The sequence below is a fragment of the Thalassophryne amazonica genome, chromosome 5 (genome assembly GCF_902500255.1).
Source record: "Thalassophryne amazonica chromosome 5, fThaAma1.1, whole genome shotgun sequence".
NCBI classification, from domain to species: domain Eukaryota; kingdom Metazoa; phylum Chordata; class Actinopteri; order Batrachoidiformes; family Batrachoididae; genus Thalassophryne; species Thalassophryne amazonica.
Window position 1 is genome coordinate 93406556 of NC_047107.1, and position 21404 is coordinate 93427959.

General features: G+C 41.5%; 2 protein-coding genes across 2 annotated transcripts in view; both read right to left on the bottom strand.

Moving 5' to 3' along the window:
* selenoe (selenoprotein e) overlaps positions 1 to 2732 on the bottom strand; it is a 32022-nt gene extending 29290 nt beyond the window's left edge. Inside the window, exon 1 of the mRNA XM_034170899.1 lies at positions 2727 to 2732. The gene's annotated coding sequence lies outside the window, so the exon portion shown is untranslated. The remainder of the gene's footprint in view (positions 1 to 2726) is intronic.
* Positions 2733 to 11182: 8450 nt separating this feature from the next.
* The window catches only part of scarf2 (scavenger receptor class F, member 2), a 67973-nt gene continuing 57751 nt past the window's right edge, over positions 11183 to 21404 (bottom strand). Inside the window, exons 11-13 of the mRNA XM_034170901.1 lie at positions 20415 to 20570; positions 12569 to 14267; positions 11183 to 12532 (exon numbers count right to left, since the gene is read on the bottom strand). Of these exons, the coding sequence (XP_034026792.1) occupies positions 13030 to 14267; positions 20415 to 20570 (1394 nt within the window). The 3' untranslated portion in view covers positions 11183 to 12532; positions 12569 to 13029. The remainder of the gene's footprint in view (positions 12533 to 12568; positions 14268 to 20414; positions 20571 to 21404) is intronic.

Consider the following 21404-nt stretch of genomic DNA (forward strand, 5'->3'; position numbering starts at 1 on the left):
CTTTTGACTGACTCATACAGCCTAAAGTTTCAAGCCTTGCTGTTTCTACAGACTTGGCACAAGGTGATCGCCTCAGCTCCAAGTCATGTTTAGACTGGCAGCCGACACGTCATCGAAACCCCTTCCCACACTCCGAACCCTGACATGTTGATCACGCTCTGCGCTGTTCGGCACAGTCGTTCCTTTGTTTTCATTTGTGTTGTACTGAATTTATGTTTCACACATCAGCCTTCAATACTGAGTCATTAAATTAAGAAAAATATAACTCATAGGCAACTACAAAGAGGCTACAAGAAGACCAAGTGCCCTCATCTCACACACACAGGTCCTTCCCATCAGAAGGCAGCCACATTCAGACATCATTTAACCCCAAGTACGCATGCCCAGTCTGCAGTTTATCCTGAACTGCTGGGCAGAAGAGACATACAATGCATAGTTTTAAGACGTGTCCTTCCGCAACATGCCGATGATAAAAAAGCCAGAGCACGTGTTATAACCTCAGCTGGGAATCTTCTCCATCTGCAAGTTGACGACGGGCAGATGCAGCCAGTTGTGTCAACATTCTTCTCTGACACCGAAGATGCACTGAGACGCTGTCACATGCCAAAGAATGTGTATGGCTTTCACTGTGGATTTCATTAGCAGTCCGTTAAAGAAAGGAGCAATAGTTGGTGACATCATACACTGCCTGCAAAACAAGATTAACAAAATGAAATCCTGATTCACAAGCAGGCCCTTATTGTCTAGAGGCAAAATTATTCAGAAGATTGGATTCTCTTACCGTCGCACTGAAACAATCATTAGCTTTCAGGATGAATCCCACTGCACGTGAAATACATACTCATGTCATCCAGGTCAGGATATATCTAAGCATATATGAAGGTATCTACACTTGTTGCTTTTCTTGAAGAAGAAGAACTCTCAGGGCCTGATTTTGAGGTGGACGGAGCAAAAAGGTGGATAAAAAGCAAAAAGGGGGTGGGTTTATCTGGTTCGCTACTCATGGGTGTTTCATAGGCATATCACAAAATCATTAGTGTGTCACCTGCCAAAGTGCCAGAGTACAAGGCAAATGCAGTTAAAGAGATGAAAGTGAAAGACATGGAGAGGTTTCTGTTGAAGAAATGGATCTGCACAGACAGGCCGAGTGAGAATCATCTGGTGCAAAAGATAAAACACTGGGCGTTGCCATGACAGTAGGTTTAACGCCTTTGTGAATACTAGGACTTTTAACTCCCATTACTTTGCGGTGTGAAAAGTGTCAGCTGGACTTTGAGATGGGCCTAACCCAAGCAGGTGGATCTGCTGTATGTTATATTTTTTAAGGTACATTAAGAGGTTTTCAGACCAGAGAGTGTGTACCAACTACAGGGGCATCACACTACTCAGCCTTCCTGGTAAAGTATACTCAGGGGTGCTGGAGTAGACCAATAGTCAAATGTGTGATTGAAGAGGAACAATGCAGGTTCCATTCTTGTCATGGAACAACCGACCAGCTCTTCACTCTAACAAGGATCTTGGAGGGGGCCTGGGAGTATGCCCATCCAGTGTACATGTGTTTTGTGGACTTGGAGAAGGCATATGATCGGGTACCCCGGGAGATACTGTTGGGAGGTGCTGTATGGAGCGAGGGGGTCCCTTCTCATGGCCATCCAATCTCTGTACTCAAAAGTGAGGGCTGTGTTTAGGTGCTCGGCAGTAAGTTGGACTCGTTTCCGGTGGGGGTTGGCCTCAGCTAGGGCTGCGCCTTGTTGCCAATCCAGTTTGATATAATCATAGGCAGTATATAGAGGTGTAGCCGGGGGAGGAGGATTTTGTTTGGTGGGCTCAGGGTCTCATCACTGCATTTTGCAGATGATGTGGTCCTGTTGGCTTCATCAGCCTGTGACCTCCAACAGTCACTGTATCGGTTCACAGGTGAGTGTGAAGCGGCTGGGTTGAGTATCAGCACCTCTAAATCTGAGACCATGGTTCTCAGTAGGAAACTGATAGATTGCCTACTCTGGGTAGGGAATGCGGTCTTGCCCCAAGTGAAGGAGTTCAAGTACCTCAGGGTCTTGATCAGGAGTGAGGGGACAATGGAGCGTGATACTGGCTGGAGAATTGGCGCAGCAGGGGCGGTACTGCATTCGCTCTACCTTACTGTTGTGGCAAAAAGGAAGCTGAGCCAAAACGCGAAGCTCTTGATCTACTGGTCAGTCTTTGTTCCTACTCTCACCTATGGTCATGAGGGTTGGGTCATAACCAAAACAACTAGATTGCGGGTACAAGCGGCCAAAATGGGCTTCCTTAGGAGGGTGGCTGGTGTCTCCCTTAGAGATAGGGTGAGAAGTTCGGCCATCCGTGGGGAGCTTGGAGTAGAGCCGTTGCTCCTTCGCGTTGAAAGGAGCCAGCTGAGGTGGTTCGGGCATCTGGTAAGGATGCCCCCTTGGCATCTCCCTAGGGAGGCGTTCCAGCCACAACCATATGGGAGGAGACCCCGGGGAAGACCCAGGAACAGGTGGAGAGATGATATTTCCACACTGGAATGGAAATGCCTTGGGATCCCCCAGTCAGAGGTGGTCAATGTGGCCCGGGAAAGGCAAGTCTGTGGTCCCCTGCTGGAGCTGTTGCCCCCACAACCCGATCCCAGGCAAGCGGTTGAAGATGAGTGGTGTTCATCTGGCATAACTGCTTTGTGTGCTGCAATCAATCGGCAATCTCTGCCCTTCCAAAACAAGGTACACCGAGGAGAAGAAATGTTGTAGTTCTTTATCTGGCCACTTGAGGCTATCTCCAAAAGGGAGCAGGTTAAATTTCTGTCAAGCTCAAATGAGCATATTTACAGACTGGTACAAAAAATGGTTTTGGCCTCTATAGCTAGTTTCCCCCTCCATGACGAGTGCACAGATATGGATGGGTGGTTAGTGATTAATTTGTTTTTTATAACAGATATAAAGTTATGCATAATTGGGGCATAGTCATTTTGATTGGCGGGAGGTATGTATAATAATATGGATTGCTGGGTAATTGTCCTAACAGATTATGTAAAAGCATTGTGCACTAGTATTTCCATTGAGTGAAATGTTTGTGCTATTTAATTATATATGTTAACAGTGCTATCACTTTAGCAGCTATCAGTAGCTTGATGAAGTTAGGTGCAGCTAATCCATGATTACTGAGGAAATAATCCACCTAATCTTGCTAAGTTAACTACCACAACTGACAAGTTACCAAACAAGCGTGGTTCTACATGACCAAGGTGTGGAGTGTGGTGGGTTGGTGGTAGAGCCCTGCATGGGACTCTATTCTTCTTCCTGCTCTCACTGAAATTCTGACCATTCCCGCCCGCACCCGGGAAACGCTGAGCACACAATAATAGAGATGCATTGTTAGATAAAGAAATTCATGGGATTGTTTGTTTCTTTGAATCCCTGGCCTGTATATCTTTGATGTACTGATCAGGAATAGAGTTACTATTTGGTTGTTTTCAGTTTAAAGACAGTTTCATGTGACAGTTCAGTTACTGTGACACAGAGAGAGAGACACAGACTCACTGCACTCCGCTGTGTCTCTCTGTTCACTCCTGTAATGTCCACTGCTCCTGTTAAATTATTTAAGATGAAAGTAGTGTGTGGACATGAATACTTTACACTATTTTCCTTTGTTGACTGAGTCATCTTGTTGCTTCTATTCCTGCAGTGTTTATTTTTAGCTGCCTGCTCCCGTCTGCAGCGAGGTGCGGACCACCCGCTCCCGCAAGTTTTGCCTTGGGTCCCGCGGGACCCGGCATGACCCAATCCCAATACAGCCGTCTAGTTGGTGGTTAGAACATTGGCATTCTGTGGAAAAGGCCCCTGGTGCAGGTTCCTAGCTCCTACACTAGCTAGCATGTTCATAATTTGTAATATTCATAATTTGTTTTAATATTAGACAAGCAGACACAAAGATAATAGTAGAACTTATGGAAATAAAGTTACTTTAAAAAAATCTATCAGCTGGACAGAAAACATCAATTGCAGACCACTTGAAGAAGAAATTTCTGAAACTTTATTTAAATACTTTAGCATTATAGAAGACGACTTGCTGAAATTCAAACCAAGCATCAAATTTGGAAAGAAAGGAGATTTAAGTGACTTTGAATGTGGTATGATTGTTGGTGCCAGTTGGACTGGTCTGAGTATTTCAGAAACTACTGATCTACTGTGATTTTCACACACAACCATCTCTAGGGTTTACAGAGAATGGTCCAAAAAAGAGAAGATATCCAGTGAGCAGCAGTTGTGTGGATGAAAATGCCTTGTTGATGTCAGAGGTCTGAGGAGAATGGGTAGAGTGATTGAATGGGCGACTGCGTGATGCTATCATGTCAATATGGACCAACATCTCTGAGGACTGTTTCCAACACATTGTGGAAACAATGCCACAAAGAATTAAACCAGTTCTGAAGGCAAAAGGAGGTCCAACCTGATACTACCAAGGTACTACAAGTGTATAAGAGTCGCATATTCAAGATGAGCAGTACAGTCTATGGAATATGTAACAATTCATCATTTCCTGCGAATCAGTACTTTCATGCATGTGCGATTTTAGAAGCACACCGTGTCAAGACCGAAAAATCCTAGACAAAGCCGCATTGCCTTCTGGTTCCAATTAACCATCACATGATCTCTCCATCCATCCTCACATCCATCCATTCATCCTCCTTTACTGCCTTGTAGCCAAATCCTGGCTATATCCCTCCTGCCCTTGCCAAAAGAGGACACATATAGCGCGTGATTAACTGTTGCACAGAGTTTCCATTGTTTCTCCTCATGAAAGCACTGCTTGTCCCACTTCCTGAAGGATCCAAACACACTGTCCCCTGGCTCCCAGAAGCCCTTTGAAGAGCCGATGTGAAAGAGTGACTGTAGAGCTCCTGCCTCATTCACGAGAGAGTGACCCACAATCACAGGAAAGTGTCAAATATCTATCAGCTCTTGCATATTTTCAAGAGAACAGCTTTAGATGTGTGATTTATTACTTAAAACATTCTTCTAATCACATTATTGTTGTTGATTGTGGATTGGTAGTGAGATGCTGAGAAGTCCTATAGTAAGGGAATGAGGACCACCCCCTTTTATATCAGCCCCAAGAACAAAACCAAACCAACTTTTTTTAGGATCCTTAGACGGCTACTTAAAAAAGGAGAGGATGCTCTCAAAAACAAAAACTGGCCTCAAGAGAGATATTCAAATTGGTGTTCAAACTGGCCACCAAAATATGATCTTCTGATTTTATTAATTCTAGTTTCTTGCTGTGATGTATTTTAGGAGCATTTTAATGGAAAAGCGGCCCTTCAGCAGACATTTTAGATTACATTTTTAACATTTGTGAATGAAATTATAGGCACAAACAAATTTATTATATTCTCATGGAATATTTTCAAAAATTAAGTATGTCACTGACTGTTTTAATGAAAATAAATCCTATTTTGGTGATCGTTTTGAACACCGTATTTAATGTCTGGCTTAAGGTCAGTTTTATTTCAATCAATCAATCAAGCAACATTCATAAAGCACTTTACAGCAGCCAGAGGGTGTCCAAAGTGCTTTACATTAAAATCAAAGATTCACTAAAAGCAAAACAAACATCCAATAAAGTTAAAACGGCACATAAAAACAAAACATGTCACAGCAGCATTAGGTATTAAAAGCCAGTTTAAAAAAAACAAAACTTTGATTTAGTGTTGGGTTAGATTTAGTGTTGGGTTAGAAATAGTTCATAAATCAGGAGGTAACTTGTTCCACAGTCTAGGGCCAGCGACCACAAAAGCACGATCACCCCAGAGTTTGCATTTTGACCTGAGAACATCTAAGCAATGCTGACCAGACCCCTGTAATGTCCTACTGTTAAGTGCGGAGAGTTAAAATTTCAGAGAGGTAGGAAGACGTGAGGCCATTAATAGCCTTCAAAACAAGCACAAAAAAAGAATTTATCTGTTGATCAAACCTCAAACAGCTGTCAAATACCACTCCCAAAATCTTGACCATCATTCAGGTAAAAAATGTTTTGGGGCAGCCACTGCTTTACATCATGAATACATTTAAATAATGATGATAAAGTGTTGCATTTTATTTATGGATCATTTACTTAGCTTATCATTCTGATTGTATTTTTTTTTATATAAAAATTAAAAAGTTAGTTTGGTTTTTGTTCTGGAGTGCAGGCCTGGGTACAAAGGGGTGATCCCAACTCCCCAGTTAATAGCCCAACAGGAAAGAACATCCATCCATCCATCCATTTTCTTCCACTTTATCTGGAGTCGGGTCGCGGGGGCAGCAGCTCAAGCAAAGCCGCCCAGACCTCCCGATCCACACACACCTCCCCCAGCTCCTCCGGGGGAACCCCAAGGTGTTACCAAGCCAGCCGAGAGCTGTAGTCCCTCCAGCGTGTCCTGGGTCTTCCCCGGGGCCTCCTCCCAATGGGACGTGCCCGGAACACCTCTCCAGCAAGGCGTCCAGGGGGCATCCAGAAAAGATGCCCCCTGGAAAAGAGCCACCTCAACTGACTCCTTTCGACATGGAGGAGCAGCAGCTCGACTCCGAGCTCCTCCCGAGTGACCGAGCTCCTCACCCTATCTCTAAGGGAGCGCCCAGCCACCCTGCGGAAACTCATCTCGGCCACTTGTACTCGCGATCTCGTTCTTTCGGTCATGAGCCAAATCTCATGACCATAGGTAAGGATCGGAATGTAGATCGATCAGTAAATCTGCCCCCCTACTCAGCTCTCTCTTCACCACGACGGTCCAATACAGTGACTGCATCACCGCAGATGCTGCACCGATCCGTCTATCGATCTCACGCTCCATCCATCCCTCACTCGTGAACAAGACCCCGAGATACTTAAACTCCTCCACTTGAGGCAAGGACACGCCACCAACCTGAAGAGGGCAAAGCACCTTTTTCCGGTCAAGAACCATGGCCTCGGATTTGGAGGTGCTGATCTTCATCCCAGACGCTTCACACTCGGCTGCAAACTGCCCCAGTGCACGCTGAAGGTCCTGATTTGACGAAGCCAACAGAACCACATCATCCGCAAACAGCAGAGACGAGATTCTGTGGTTCCCAAACCAGACCCCCTCTACACCCTGGCTGCATAGGAAAGATCATAATCAGAGTAAATTAACATAGGATGAATGTCATAATTTAATTAAAAGAAGAGTTTTAATGTTCTGGATTGCCTGTGGCTACATAGGTTGTGTTTTTTTTTTTTTTGTTTTGTTTTTTGTTTGTTTGTTTTTCCAGTTCCAAAGATGTCAATACCATGGCACTGATTTAAAAGGTAATCAAAGTCAGTAAAAACGAACTACAGCAGGCAAAATACACTTTATAGTCTTCATGTTTTGCAAGCCCTTCTTTACAATTAAACAGGGACACAACAGTCAGATATTTCCACTTCATTACACAACATTATGGTTTTAGGTATATGCAGTCATAGTAGTATTGTACAATCCTTTCCATATGAGTGATTTATTTATTTATTTTAATGAAACCTATAACAACAACTGGAGAGAACTCAAAAGTTACCAATCCCCTGTTTGGGTGTTAATGCCATATAATTACACTCTGCGTCATGAAGTTAAGTGTTACACACATCAGAACCTCAACAAAGAACAATTACAAAGTCATGGTAAACTTTACAAGAGGAAAATATTCATATTGTAAGCTTGATTCAGAGCCCAAAATAAGCAACATACAAAAAAGAAAATCCAACATAAAAGACAATTAAAAAACACCAAGAAAACAGAGGAACTGTAAAGGTCATATAAGCACAGCTTACAAAGACAATAAAAAGTACACAATGTATACAAGTTGACAATAATGGGGAAAAAGTGAAATCTGTAGTACCTTAATATATAAATAGAAATCTAACCACAACAATATTTCAAATGAGATGTAAATTTAAAGTTCATGTTTAAACTGCTGCATCCTTTAACATCGGTGACAATTCTGACTATACAGTGTCATCATCCACTATCCACCCGTAAAAGAAAAAAAAAAACCTAACAAATGTGACACTGCAGTTGAAGTATTTTGATCCCATATTTGATTTTTCAGATGAATAAATCACAATACTGTACCAGTTGACAAAGACATTTAGCAAACATAGCTTTCTTTGCAAACCATTCCACAAGGCACTGGTACCGCTCACAAAGGTAAAGCACACTGCTTACTGCATTAAATCAGCATATGCAGCCAATATACTGCTCTGAATGCTGTGCTGAACTGTTGTAAAAGAGGTTTTTCCACACAATTCTCACATATTGTAGCTTTAGCAAATTACTGGTCTTACGTAAAAGAAACTTGGCACACCCATGTTGACCTATTTCTCTTATATAAAATTAAAAGACCAAAAAGGACAAGATAGTGCAACATTTGTTTGCCAGACAAGGATACTATTCAATAAATTGAATAGAATTTCCATAAAAGATTTAACAATATCAATTCCTGATTACTTAATCCCCCATTACGCTCAGGCATGTTTCCATTGCATTCGCCAAAAAAACTGGGTGGATGCAGTAAAAACTTGTATAATGTGGAAGATGTGGTCGAACGTTGGACATGTTCAAAAACTGTGTTGTGAGAACATGGTTGAATCAAGATGCAGTAACAACTTAATAAGAAATTAGTAACTACTGCATTTGTGTATTGACAATGTAATTAAACCAAGTAGGGACTGCACTGATGTAGTTCAAGTGTGGCAAGTACAGGCTTTCTCAGCAGCGATCTATGGATTGCTTTGTGAAATAAATGTACAGGTTGCTGTCCATGGTGATGAAAAATAGCTAAAAACAAACAAAAAAATGCTCCACTTCCTCTTACAAATCCAGGTTTTCTTCAAATTATGTGTGTTTAGATAGAGACAGTCTCATTTGGTAACAGAGCTGTTTTCTAATTGTAGTTTATTTAGAAACTTTCCTGTATTCCGATTGCAGTTGAGAACATTGATATATACTCTCTCCGAATTATAAAACGACAGTCAGGGTGTCTTCACCAAATTTTACTTAGCTAATGTTACGTAAGGCAAACATTAAGTTTAGCTAGCTAACACTGGATACTTAACTAGAACTAGGCAAAAGTTACAAACTAATCAATGTAGCCTTTCATCCATAGACACTTGAAACAATCTAATTCAGAACCTCTGAAGATACGAAAGTGTATTAATCAAGCTAGACAGCATCGTTTATTAACCTACTACAGTATATTTGGCTTGCATTACACACTGGATCATAGACTTAAATAAGTCATTTACGGCCTCTGAAAATGTAGGGACTGTGAATAAAAAAATCCTGTAATTCCTAAATGGTTAATGGAACATTGCTGTTAAGCCTCTTGAATTAAACCTGAAATTTGACACTACAAGGACGCCTTTTACAACTCCACTGTGCTGGCGTAGATAGGCAAAATTACAAGCATTGTGTCATTGTCCAAATACATATGGACCTGAATGTATGTCATCTTTCTCTTGGTGTTATGACATTTGACCTTACTTGAATTGAAAAGTCAAACCTAAGGTTATAATTGTTCAACTCAAACAGTTTGAAGCCAGTATGAACTAAAAATGTAGGATGGAATGAGTAAAGTAATGAGACTTAAGGATAAACTGGTTCAAATTTAGACAGAACTGATCAAATGTAATGGCCACACAGAACCACAAAGAAATAGTTTGTATGAGTCAGCGCCAAAAGTGTAAGGCATGTTGCACTCTCTAAGTGCCTATTCTATTTTCCAATGCACTATACCTGTTATTTGCTGCCCAGTCTCACGATTTTTTCAATGCCCCCGTCACGAAAACCGTCCCATTTTCTTGACAGTTTTTTCATTTTGCTATTTATAATCCTCCCCCTCCTCATAACTCTAACCATAACATAAGTGTGTCCCCTCGCCTAAGCCTAACCCTAACCCCCCCAGAACCCGCTGTCACCTCACATTTCGTGCCCCTTTCACGAAATGAAATTGTGCCCCCGTCACGAAAAGTGCCCCGTTTTCGTGCCCTATCACGAACCCATAGATTAATGTATGTTTTCGTAATGCACCATGAATTGCCGTGAAACTGGGTTGGTTATTTGATGGTACGATGCTTGAGATTGTCATATTATTAATAAACTCTACAAGAATGAAATACAGTGACGACACATATTGGAATTACATTTTTGGTTTAGTGGTTTAGATGACCAAATTAAAAATACAGTAAGAAAGAGCACAGTCTGCAAACTTCTTGTAAGTGGAAATATCAATGAACTTTAATTTTTTTTTTTTTTTTTTTTTGCTCACAGATGATGTGCGTAAATCCAAAAATTGTATTTTTCCCATCACAAATGCCCAGCAATGAATTGAAAATGACGTGCGAGCAGAAACGTGATTCAGCTGCAAATCGTGAATTACACTATGTAACACAATTTTTGTTCCTGGCTTCTAAGTGTTATATTTCAACTGCTTATGTCTAAAGTCTATGGAAAAATGACTACATTCAGCACAAACTTTGATTTTTTTTTTTTAAACGTTCTAGAAAGTTCTAAAAGTTTCTTGAAATTTCTAGATAATTTTGGAAACTTCTACAAAATTCTGGACAGTTAAAGAATATCCTAGAAGAATACTTAGTAGTAGTGAAGGCGAATCAAGAATATTCTTGAAAACAGACAAATTTCAAAATATCATTGTCCTGATCACAGAAGCAAAGTTTCTGTGGAATAACAGCTATTATCTATTTATTTAAGGCATAACAGGTTAGGAAAACACACTGTGTACCCAGGAACAGAACAAAAATAAAAATTTGTTACATAGTGTTATCAGCAAACTGTGAATTGCAAAACGTGAATACTGAAAAAAAATCTCCCAAAATGTTAATGCAAGTCTTGCAAAATGTAAGTCACACAATGTGAACTTCTGGCATGCTTTATTTTTGTGACGTAGTCATGAACATTGTGCAAGCTATTCGAAAACATTGCTTGTCAGTGCGCATCACTGTCACTGCGCGCAGCTCATCTGAACTTGAAATTGAGATTATAACGAGATGTTACATCTATTATAAACATAACTTTACAGATACTGTACATTATCTAACTCATAAGAAGGAATGAAAATGCACCTGTTTTACCAATCCATTTATATATATATATATATATATATATATATATATATATATATAAAAATTACCTTTGAGACAAGATTGCAAATGCATTCTCCAGCACATGACAAGCATGAACATCAGCTGTAGATCATTTCTCTGTGATTCTAGGAGCGATGAGAGAATGATTTATCAGTCAAGTTCTGACAGCAAATGCATCATCAGCTACGAAATTATTATTTTATATATTGTGGCATTAAGTGGGACAAAGCGAGACGCACTGGCACAACAAATTGTGCGGCAGTGCAGTGGATCTTCCATGTTCCCTATTAGTGGGTGAACAATCCAACACTTGGTGAATTCTGCTTTATGATGATAGGAAGAGTCGCCATCATAAAGTGACATCGCAATGAACACTTGGCCGCCACAAGCCAGTTATCCCTGTGGTAATTTTTCTGACACCTCCTACTTAAAACCTAAAAAGTCAGAAGGATTGTGAAGCCCCGCTTTTACGGTCTGTATTCATGCTGAAAATCAAGCTCAAGCGAGCTTTTGCCCTTCTGCTCCACAGGAGGTTTCTGTCCTCCCTGAGTTTGCCTTATAGGACACCTGCATTACCGTTTGACAGGTGTACCACCCCAGTCAAGCTTCCCACCTGCCACTGTCCCCAGGGCAGGTCACCCCCCAGCAGACATTTGACACCACAAGCGAAAGTCCGCTCGGGGATCAGCTCCTCGCCTCATCAGATGTAGCAACACCCCTGGCCCCCTGAAAAAAAACAAAAACATTTTTGCAGAGAAAGGGTTTGCGATCAAGATTTCCTGAAGTAACTGTTCTGCATCACTGAAAACCGTAAAGTACTTATACTGAGAGAAAATGCATATCATGAATGATATTCATGTTTTGTGACTTAAATTTTGCAAGGCCTACATTCACGTTTTGTGGGATAATTTATTCACGATTTGCAGCAAAATTATTAACGGTTCGCGGATATGCATGGTTTGCGTAAAGTATCATTAATGGTTTGTGGATAATTCACGATTTGCAGCAGATTCACGTTTTGGGGGTCAACAGCATGACATACAATAGTATTCTAAATGTGGTTGTAAAAATAGGGATGGAAAAAAATTAAACAAAAATCTCAACAAAAAAAGCTTAACAGGTAAAACTATATAACAACCTGAAACGTGTAAATTAATACAATGACACAAGCTGCTGTTCATGCCTTCATCTGCAAAGACTAGCTTTGACATTAAGAAAAGAGATTGATCAAATTCACATGACTTGTTACATACACCTTTGCTCGAGCTAAATATTATTTTGTGCCTTGTGTGTTTGTCCATTGAAACAGGTAAATAATAACTTGCAGACTTCTGACAATCGAATTTTCTTGCAACTTTCAGTACCAGTAGTACCCGTGGAGAACGTACACAAAACACTGCAACTAAAAAAACTAAACAAAACAAACAAACAAACAAACAAAAAAACGGTATTGCAAATTACAAGTATGTAAATTCAAAAGTAACTCATATATAAATATAGTGGTGGACATATTGCAGTGACATAGATGAATAAACTGTCTTATGTCTGTGTGCCATTGTAGAAAATGTCTGGCTACAGTTCTCATATTTGTGTCTAGCCTTGCCACAGGTTGTGGTATAAGAATGATACATATGCAATTATACAAAAAAAAAATAAAATAAACAAAAAACATAAAATGTAATACAATGGCGTATAGAGGTCATTATAATACAACTCACCAATATGACTCAATATTACCATTGGTCAAAAGACATTTCTCTCTTTCTGACTGGTCCTGAAGTCATAGATCTGGGAAAAATGTTTAAATTCCTTTAATGAAAAACCTCTGTGGTTCCCAAAAAGATTAGCTTTAGCCTCTTGAAAATCCATCACACCTTTGAACATTTGCTTTTAAAACATTTATTTTACTATTTGTGGTGGCATAATGGCAGTCTTTTGCTGGGGTGTTTTATTTTCTGACATGTCCAAAGTACCCTCTTTGCCTTTCTTTCTGGGTGGCTTTTTAATGGGAGTCTTCTTTGGTGTAGCATCCAACAACGGGTCTCCTGTCTTGGAGCCGTTCAAGTCCTGCTTCTCGGGGCTCTTGGTTTCAGGTGTCCCAAGGTCGGTAGTAACGGGTGCCACCATCTTCTGTAGGCTGCTCGAGGTGGGCAAAAGGGGCTTGGTGAAGCCCTGCTGGTTCACACCAATGGAGGGGTTCCTCTTAGCTTTCTGCGGAGGTTCAGGCTTATCCCTGTTGCTCTTGGGTGTTGATAGACCATTGGTCTTTGTTAGGCCTGTGCCCTCATTCCTGTTGATACTTTGGGTTTTTTCTTTGAGCTGAGCAGCCAGGAGTGTGGCAGCCTCAGAGTTCATATGAGGGTGAATGACCTTGGGACTCTTTGGTGGTTCTTTAGGGGACTCTCTTGGATTCTCAGAGCTCTTCTTCTCAGAGGAGGAACTATGAAAGTTACTAATCTTTTTGAGGGCATTCTGCACCACACCATTGATGTGCTCCATATGACTGGGACTGCTGTGCTCCTCTCTTGACCTCTTTCCTCGCAGAGGTTTGTGCTTGTTGGGGCAACCATTGGCATTTGCTTCCTTCACCTCCTGCTTCTTTTGCATCTCATGACTCTTCTCCCTCATTTTGTGTCGCTCCTCGCTCCTGGTTGACCCATTGCTGTAGCTCCTCTTCTTTTCGTTGGGGACTGTCAGTGACTTCATCCCCGCTTGCCCTTGCTGCTCTGTCTGTGGAGACCCTATTGTATTTCCATGGATCCATGACACCTTGGGCTTAGTGGATGGGTCTGGTGGACGAGGCTTAGGTTTTCCAGGTGAAGGTGGTGGCTTTCCATTTCGCTTGGATTCTGGGGTAGGAGTGCCATCTCCATCCTTGATGTTGGCTTCGTCCTCCTTGGACTGTTTTGAAAGGCGAGCAATGCGGGCGTAGAGAGCTGCCGTTGTAGACTCAGAGCCACTGGTGGAGCCTTCACTGTCAGATGCCTTTAGGAGGAGCTGCTCACTTCCTTCTGTTTTAGTGATGCTGGTGTCTTTCAGAGATGTGTACTCCCCTGCATCATCATCATTAGGGACCGCTTCTGGCTTCTCTGCTACAGGGCTTGGCGTTCTCTTCTCTTTGCCTTCATTCACAGACTCTGTGGATCAAATAAGTAGATAGCATCAATCCAAAGAAATTCTAAATAACACTAATACTCATTGAGCAGTTGAAACCATTAAGTCATTAAAGAGATCAGTCAATAAATATTCATGAGTGTTCAAATTGTTTACAGAAATTCTGTTTGCAAGATAACAGAATATTATCAGTTGTGCTTGTGTATGAGGTCACTGTATATAATCCCAAATAAAAAGAATAAGTAACAAAGAACGACAAGAAATTAGAATACAGATGACCCTACCAGCAAATTCAGTGACTTCACAACTATTTCATTTCTGATTCCTTCACAGAAAAAAAAATGAACTTCATGTTGCCATCACAATTCTTAGTTTAAGACATTTTAAATACTGACTGATAGCTGAACAAATGGATTTGCTGCATCAGTGTAATTACTTCCACCAACAAATGTTTGTTTGTGGGTTACAGGCTGTTCACAAGTAGACAATTTTTCATCTCATTATGACATTTTTTTTTATAGAGGATTCATGTCTTGATAGGCAAGAACTGTTTCAATTTTTAAGGTCATAGGTTAAAGATCAAAGTCAGGAAAAATCTTGGAAAATTGGGAAAATCCCTATTCTTTAACATTGAAGAAATTTCCAAAAATTCATAACTATGTAAAAAAAATAGATCAAATTTCTTTCATATTTGAAAACGTTATGTAGGATGGTATCCTTTATTGACAGACAAAGTTTGATCCAGAACTGATCCGGATTGTGGATTTTGTGGGATATTAAAGAGCCCATTTGATGTGCATTTTGCATTATACCTCAATCAAACGTGCCTCAATCACTCTCATTTGGGACAATGAGGTGCAATGGAGGTGCACTCTCAATGAATAGACTAAGTTTAATCCGCATCTAATCCGTATTGCAGATTCCGTGGATATTTGATTTTCATATTTAAAAGCCCTTTTGATCCATATTTTTGTATTATATTTTACCTTATGAGAAGCCACTTCAAACAGGACTTTGACCTTGAAAATTTTTTCCAAGGTAAAAGATTGGGGAATTGTAAACTAGTGTTGGCAGAGGTTTGCCAACAGTGCTCTAATTCTAATTTAAATCCCTCTTATGAGTATCTCCGCTAACCAACACAGGAAGGATGAGAAGTGATCTATCACAAAATGTTATATGTTTGTATGTTGTTAAGTCCCAAACCCATATCGATGCATTGCTGAACAAATGAAAAAAAAAGAATCCCGACTACTCTCTGACATTTCCTCAAGGCAGGTCAAAGACCATGTGCTGGCATTGTGCATTGTTTCATATACAACCTTATGTAATCGCCATGGGCCCCATTTGGCACCCATTCAGTCAGTCCAACCCTATTTCCCAACAGTAATTATCTATCTATCACTGCTTGGTGGTGCACAGAATTCAACTTGATCTCATGCAGTTTGTGAGGTTTTCAGCACTACACCACCTGTGTGCTGCATGCTCAAGGGAACACACCATGTGTCTGTACTTTTAAAATTGATGTTCCATCAAAATACAAGTAAAATGCCCTTTTTCGGTCTACCAAAGTAACTGCTCATTAGATCCAAAGTCATTCCAGTGGTACCCACTATTTCTCTGGCATGACCTAGCACCAAAAACATCATGTTGTCCTCTTTGGTTAGTGGACAATGTGTGTGTGATCAATGTATTGGTTGGCCAGTAATATTGTCCAATAAGAGGTTTTTGGTGTGGTTGTTATTTTTTCTGAACTTTTATTTTACTAAATAAACAATGCAGAAAAACACCTTGGCTGTTCGAAATGGTGTCATTATGTAGTTTGTCCAGTAGAGGGTGCTCTGACAGCATTGTCAAGCATGGCTGGGACCCCATCACCTCTTAGTCACCTTAGCTACAAACAAGCCCCGCTAACAAACAGAAAGAAAAAGCTCAATCCAGATGGAACATTTCCTGTTCCGGCCTGTAAAATGTGCAGTTTCTAATTAAAGATCACTCAAATCAGTCTCAAATACACTTATTCTTGAAATAAAAGCATCCCTATCGGTAACCGACGCATCATTTTCTGTTACTGAAATCTCTGTACTAGAGACAACTAGAACGATTACGGCAACAACAAGCTCCTTTGCAGACACAACATAGGCAGTTTCCGTGACAATTCAGACATTCTGGGCAAAACAGCCCCATTTCCGGAAAACATGGGGAGTTATTATTTCTTCAATACTGCGCAGAAGAATTGACATGCACCAAAAGACAAAGGAAGCCCAAAATGGAGAGCCGTTATGCATTGGTTTCCTCCACACAAGGGTGTGACAAGTAGCGCCAACACTGCATTTCTTCACTACAGTGGAGAAACAGCTGAAAAAGTTTGCTTAGGGCCCCTTCACACATAAGACAAAAGACGCAGAAACCGGAAGAAAATGAGCGAACCAAACACGAAATGGGGCACCCTGAAACATTCCAACTTCTGTCAGGAGGAATGCACGGTCACACAGGCATGTGTGATACCGCAGCAACAGTTTCGTAAACAGTCTCGCACGCACAAACAGTGCGAGCACGTGGAAAGTTGCGTGCACAGCCATGTAGCAAACAATTAATAAAACATCACAGTTTATAATACTTAATTCCTGTTATAAAGAGCGGATTTATCCTCCGCCCAGACATACACCAGGAAGTAATGAAATGATGTGGATTACTGTTCTCCCTTTTATGTTTTACATGAATTAACTGATACGCTCGAGCCGGTCGGCTCCCGTCTCATGAAGAGTTGGCTCTTGCATCGTGAACACATGCGCAGCGATCCGCTGCAAATGTGATCTGTGTTTTAATTATTACAATGTGGGGAAATCCCGCAGTGACACGCGCCTTTGCGAGGGCATCCCATGGGGTGATGTCCTGGATGGCACAAAATTCACCAGCATTGTGGTGCGCTGATGCAGCGGTCAGCTGAAGCAATATGTGTTTTAATTTATTTCCACGAGAGGACAGCATGCTGACGTGCGCACTTCACACTGTAGTTATGCGACTTAATATCCTGCAACCCACTACAGATGTTCCCGAGCTGTGACTTGCAAGCACAAATATCTGAACAGCTGCACATCACAGGGGGACACGCCCACCTCTGTCAGCGGACCTTAGCAGGTCACGGGAAAAAAAAAGGCTTACTCCCTGTTGCTTTGTTCTGTGATTTTAATGTTATGTTTGTATTATTATGTGTTTGATGACAAACTCCACAAGCCATTTATGTTGGGCGGGGGGGTGCAGACAACGACGACACACTCTACACGTCATTTGTGTGTGTGTGGGGGGGGGGGGGGGTGTTGACACAGTTACACCCATGTGTGTTGCTAGGTGACACCACACTTGTGTTGCACTTTGATCATTTTCACAGACAGGTCGAATGTGATCGCCTGCTAATCTACTATTGTACCAGGTGCGTGAATAGACCTATCTTTTTTAAGTGTGCAGCGAGCGGTGTGTTCGTCTGTGACACCTGGAATTTGACCGACACCTGCTGAGAGGGGGATCGAATGAGCACGCGCACGGCATTCGCTGTCTTTTGGCCGCTTGTGTGTGTGAATGGTTGTAGTGACGGGTGTACGCGGCCTTTGGGGCAGCTCAGATTTTCATGAATGGCATGCAATTCCTCCTTCGTGCACTAGTTGGCTTCAATCATGTTATGTGTGAAGGGGCCCTTAGCTTTACATATAATAAGAACACACATACACACGCACAAACCCACATATTTTCCTTTCACACTCAAGTAGGGCAAGTTGGTTGTACCTGAAGCCAAAACTGTATCATGTAGTGCGCCTGCCACGCAGCTTTGTACCGATTTGTGATCAAATGATCAACATGATTGGCTTTGATCGCACACAGAAATATTTGTTGAAATGCTAATTATTCAATGCACGTGAATAAACACTGTTTAACCCTCTGGGGCCGACGACGTCGTAAACGACGGCTGAGACCAAGCTTTACCAAATTATAAATAACTTTTTAATGATATGAGATAGAAACTTACTTTTTTTTTGCTGAAAAGTTAACTCCGCTGACTTTCGAGCCACCATCCCCCATCTGTGTACTCCTCATAGAAGCTGTGTGATGACGTGAGCAATGTGAGTGTCCAATCGGAATTCGTTCATCGTCACATGGTTTTCCAAAATCCAATCGTAAGGCAGATTCACCTCAAGTGACACACCAAAGATTATTTTTAGGAGTGATGTGTTACTAGTTGGTCTGTTTGAATAGCCCCCTGGCTGCTCCAATGCGCCCTCACCATTACACACAGCAAAAGTGAAAGTGAGCAAACGGAGAGCCTCTCATACAATCTCACATGCTCAAACAATGAGTGAGTATCAGGATTGCTCGACTAGTTTTCCTGTGAATGTTACTGGATAAGCCTGTGGCAAGCTCTCTCACTCTGGTGTAAAGCACTGTTTACCATATCAATGGAGTGAGGGGGGAGGGGCCGCTCCTCAAACTGAGTGAGCCTCAAAGTGTGAATGTTGCTTTCAGAGCAGGAGAGAACAAACACACAGTCAACTTCATAGTAGAAGTTGACTGATGGTCTAGTGGTAAGGCGTTGGGCTTGAGACCAGAAGATCCTCGGTTCAAATCCCAGCCTGACTGGAAAATCACTAAGGACCCTTGGGCAAGGTCTTTAATCCCCTATTGCTCCCGGTGTGCAGTGAGCACCTTGTATGGCAGCACCCTGACACTGGGGTGAATGTGAGGCATAATTTGTAAAGCGCTTTGAATGTCTGATGCAGATGGAAAAGCAGTCCATTTACCATTTTCAATCACAGTGGGTATTTTAGAGTGAAAAGAGAAAAATAGTAACTATGCCGGCATCTAGGTGGGGCTAAAATAGATGAGAAGTCTAGTCTATGTAACTGCTGAGTGATGCAACATGGAGATGACCAATTCCAGTGTCGCCAGCATGACTATGTTGGTTGGTTGTTGGCTATATTCATCATTATTTATAGCGACGCTCATGTTTAAATTGTAAAACCTTTGTTTGTCATAAATGTTTGACAATGAAATGTAAGAAATCATTCCAATTTTTTATATCTCTATCATCAAATGTATTATTGCGGTTTTTTACTCTAATATTGGTATCATATCGGCCCCCCCAAAAAATCCATATCGGTCAAGTTCAAATAAAGATTTCTTTTTCTGTCCTCCTGCAGCAGTACTGCCATCACCATACACCTCTACCCAGTGACCTCTCATTCAGTTGGAGGAGATATTACTGTAATTGGCCACATTCACTTGGTCAGAATGTTGAGAATGTTGTTCTAATTACTGGGTAACAAAAGCCTTCAACTCAAAAATGAGTTGTTTCAAAGCCCTCAAACCAATTCTACTGTGTGCTGCATGAGGGTGAGTGATCATAAATATAGCCGTGGACACATTACAGAGGAAGAGAGATGAATGAAAGCTGAATTACATCTGAGGGTAACTGAAGAATCTCTCACCTTACGTGTCCTGTCTGTCCACACTGATATATTATCATCACACACACAGATTCCAGAAATGTGATGAATTGGAGCGTACCACCCATTAAATTTAAACTTTTAAAAGTATTTCTCACATTTCGAATGATGTTTGGACGATTGAATTCCTTGATGTAAAAGTAATACTATTCAACTTCCCCCCAAAAAGCCTTTTAATCTCTTTGAAATTCATAACAAACTTTTGTACATTTGTCTTACCACAAGATTAGGCAAAACTACTGTGAGAGCACCATGAATCAATGTATCAAAAATAGCTGTTTCAGACACAAACACAGCAAAAATTCCCCACAGACAAAAACGGACTCGAACTGACCGACTGAATTAGAAACTGTTCTAGAGGGTGTTTTCCACCAAAACTTGGAATGAGTCACACGTTGGACGAGTGCCGTGTGCTGACTTGGCCATTCCCTTTCCTGTTTATTTTCTTATTAGCTCTCAAAGTGAAACCTGGGGTGATACGTTATACGATAAAGAGCCGACCGCCGTCTCTGTAATGAGATGTGCAGATGTGCATGAGTCATGTGGATGGTCGCACTGCGACAACAATGCGTATATTAGCGTGTCTGAATGAAAATGAGCTATAACGGCTTCTGTATGGCCAAACAAACTATTACAAGATATCCAAACTGCTTATTTATTCTTTCTGTGACTCACCTTCATGAGGCACGCAGTAAACTGGCCCCTCGTCTCCACTCTCAAAGGAAGAGAAAGACTCCTGGGACGACCATGAGGAGGGGGAGGGTTGTTCGGCTGCTGAGAGCGGCTCGATGAAGCTGCAGTTGAAGTTGTTCTCTGGGTCATGGTGGGCAACTGAGAACAAACAACAAAGAGAAGTCAAAAGGTCACTCACAGGGTATCTTACCATCTTACAAGAACAACAATCAGTTCTCTCATACTCAATTTGTGTCGGACAACGTTTGTGTTTACGGGAAAAAAGCCTGAATTTGTTACAGATGGCTCACTTTACTTTGTTATACATGAATGATTATAGACTAAAATATTGTTGCTTCATATTTTTATGCATTAAAATTGTTATATTTTTTATTTTCTAAGAGGTTTGGCTGCAGAGGGAAACGTCTGTAGGCGCTGTTTTTGCCTAGTGCTTAGCAGCGCACCATGCAATACTGATGCATTGATGGTCATGTACTACTAACACTTGCATTGTTATAGTAGCAGAAGTAGAATGCAACTTTAGAGCAGCAAAAATCTGGGGCCTCATTTATAAACAACCCGATCTCAACCCACGTTTGTGATGGCATCATGAAAAGTGATTTAATCTATTAGTTCCTGATACCGTCACAAAATTTTGTGATACATCACAAAATTTGGGTTGACATAGGCAGGAGGCGGCAGCACGGTGGCTTACTAGTTAGCACTGTTGACTCACAGCATGAAAGCCACAGGATCGCTTCCCACCTGGAGCCTTTCTGTGTGGAGTTTGCGTGTTCTCCCCGTGTTTGCGTGGGTTCTCTCTGGGTGCTCCGGCTTCCTTCCACATCCAAAGACATGCAGGTTAGGTGGACTGGAAACTGTAAAATTGTCCGTAGGTGTGTGTGCGGGTGTGAATGTGTTTGTCTGTCTATATATGGCCCTGTGACAGACTGGTGTCCTATCCAGGGTGTACCCCACCTCACACCCTATGAC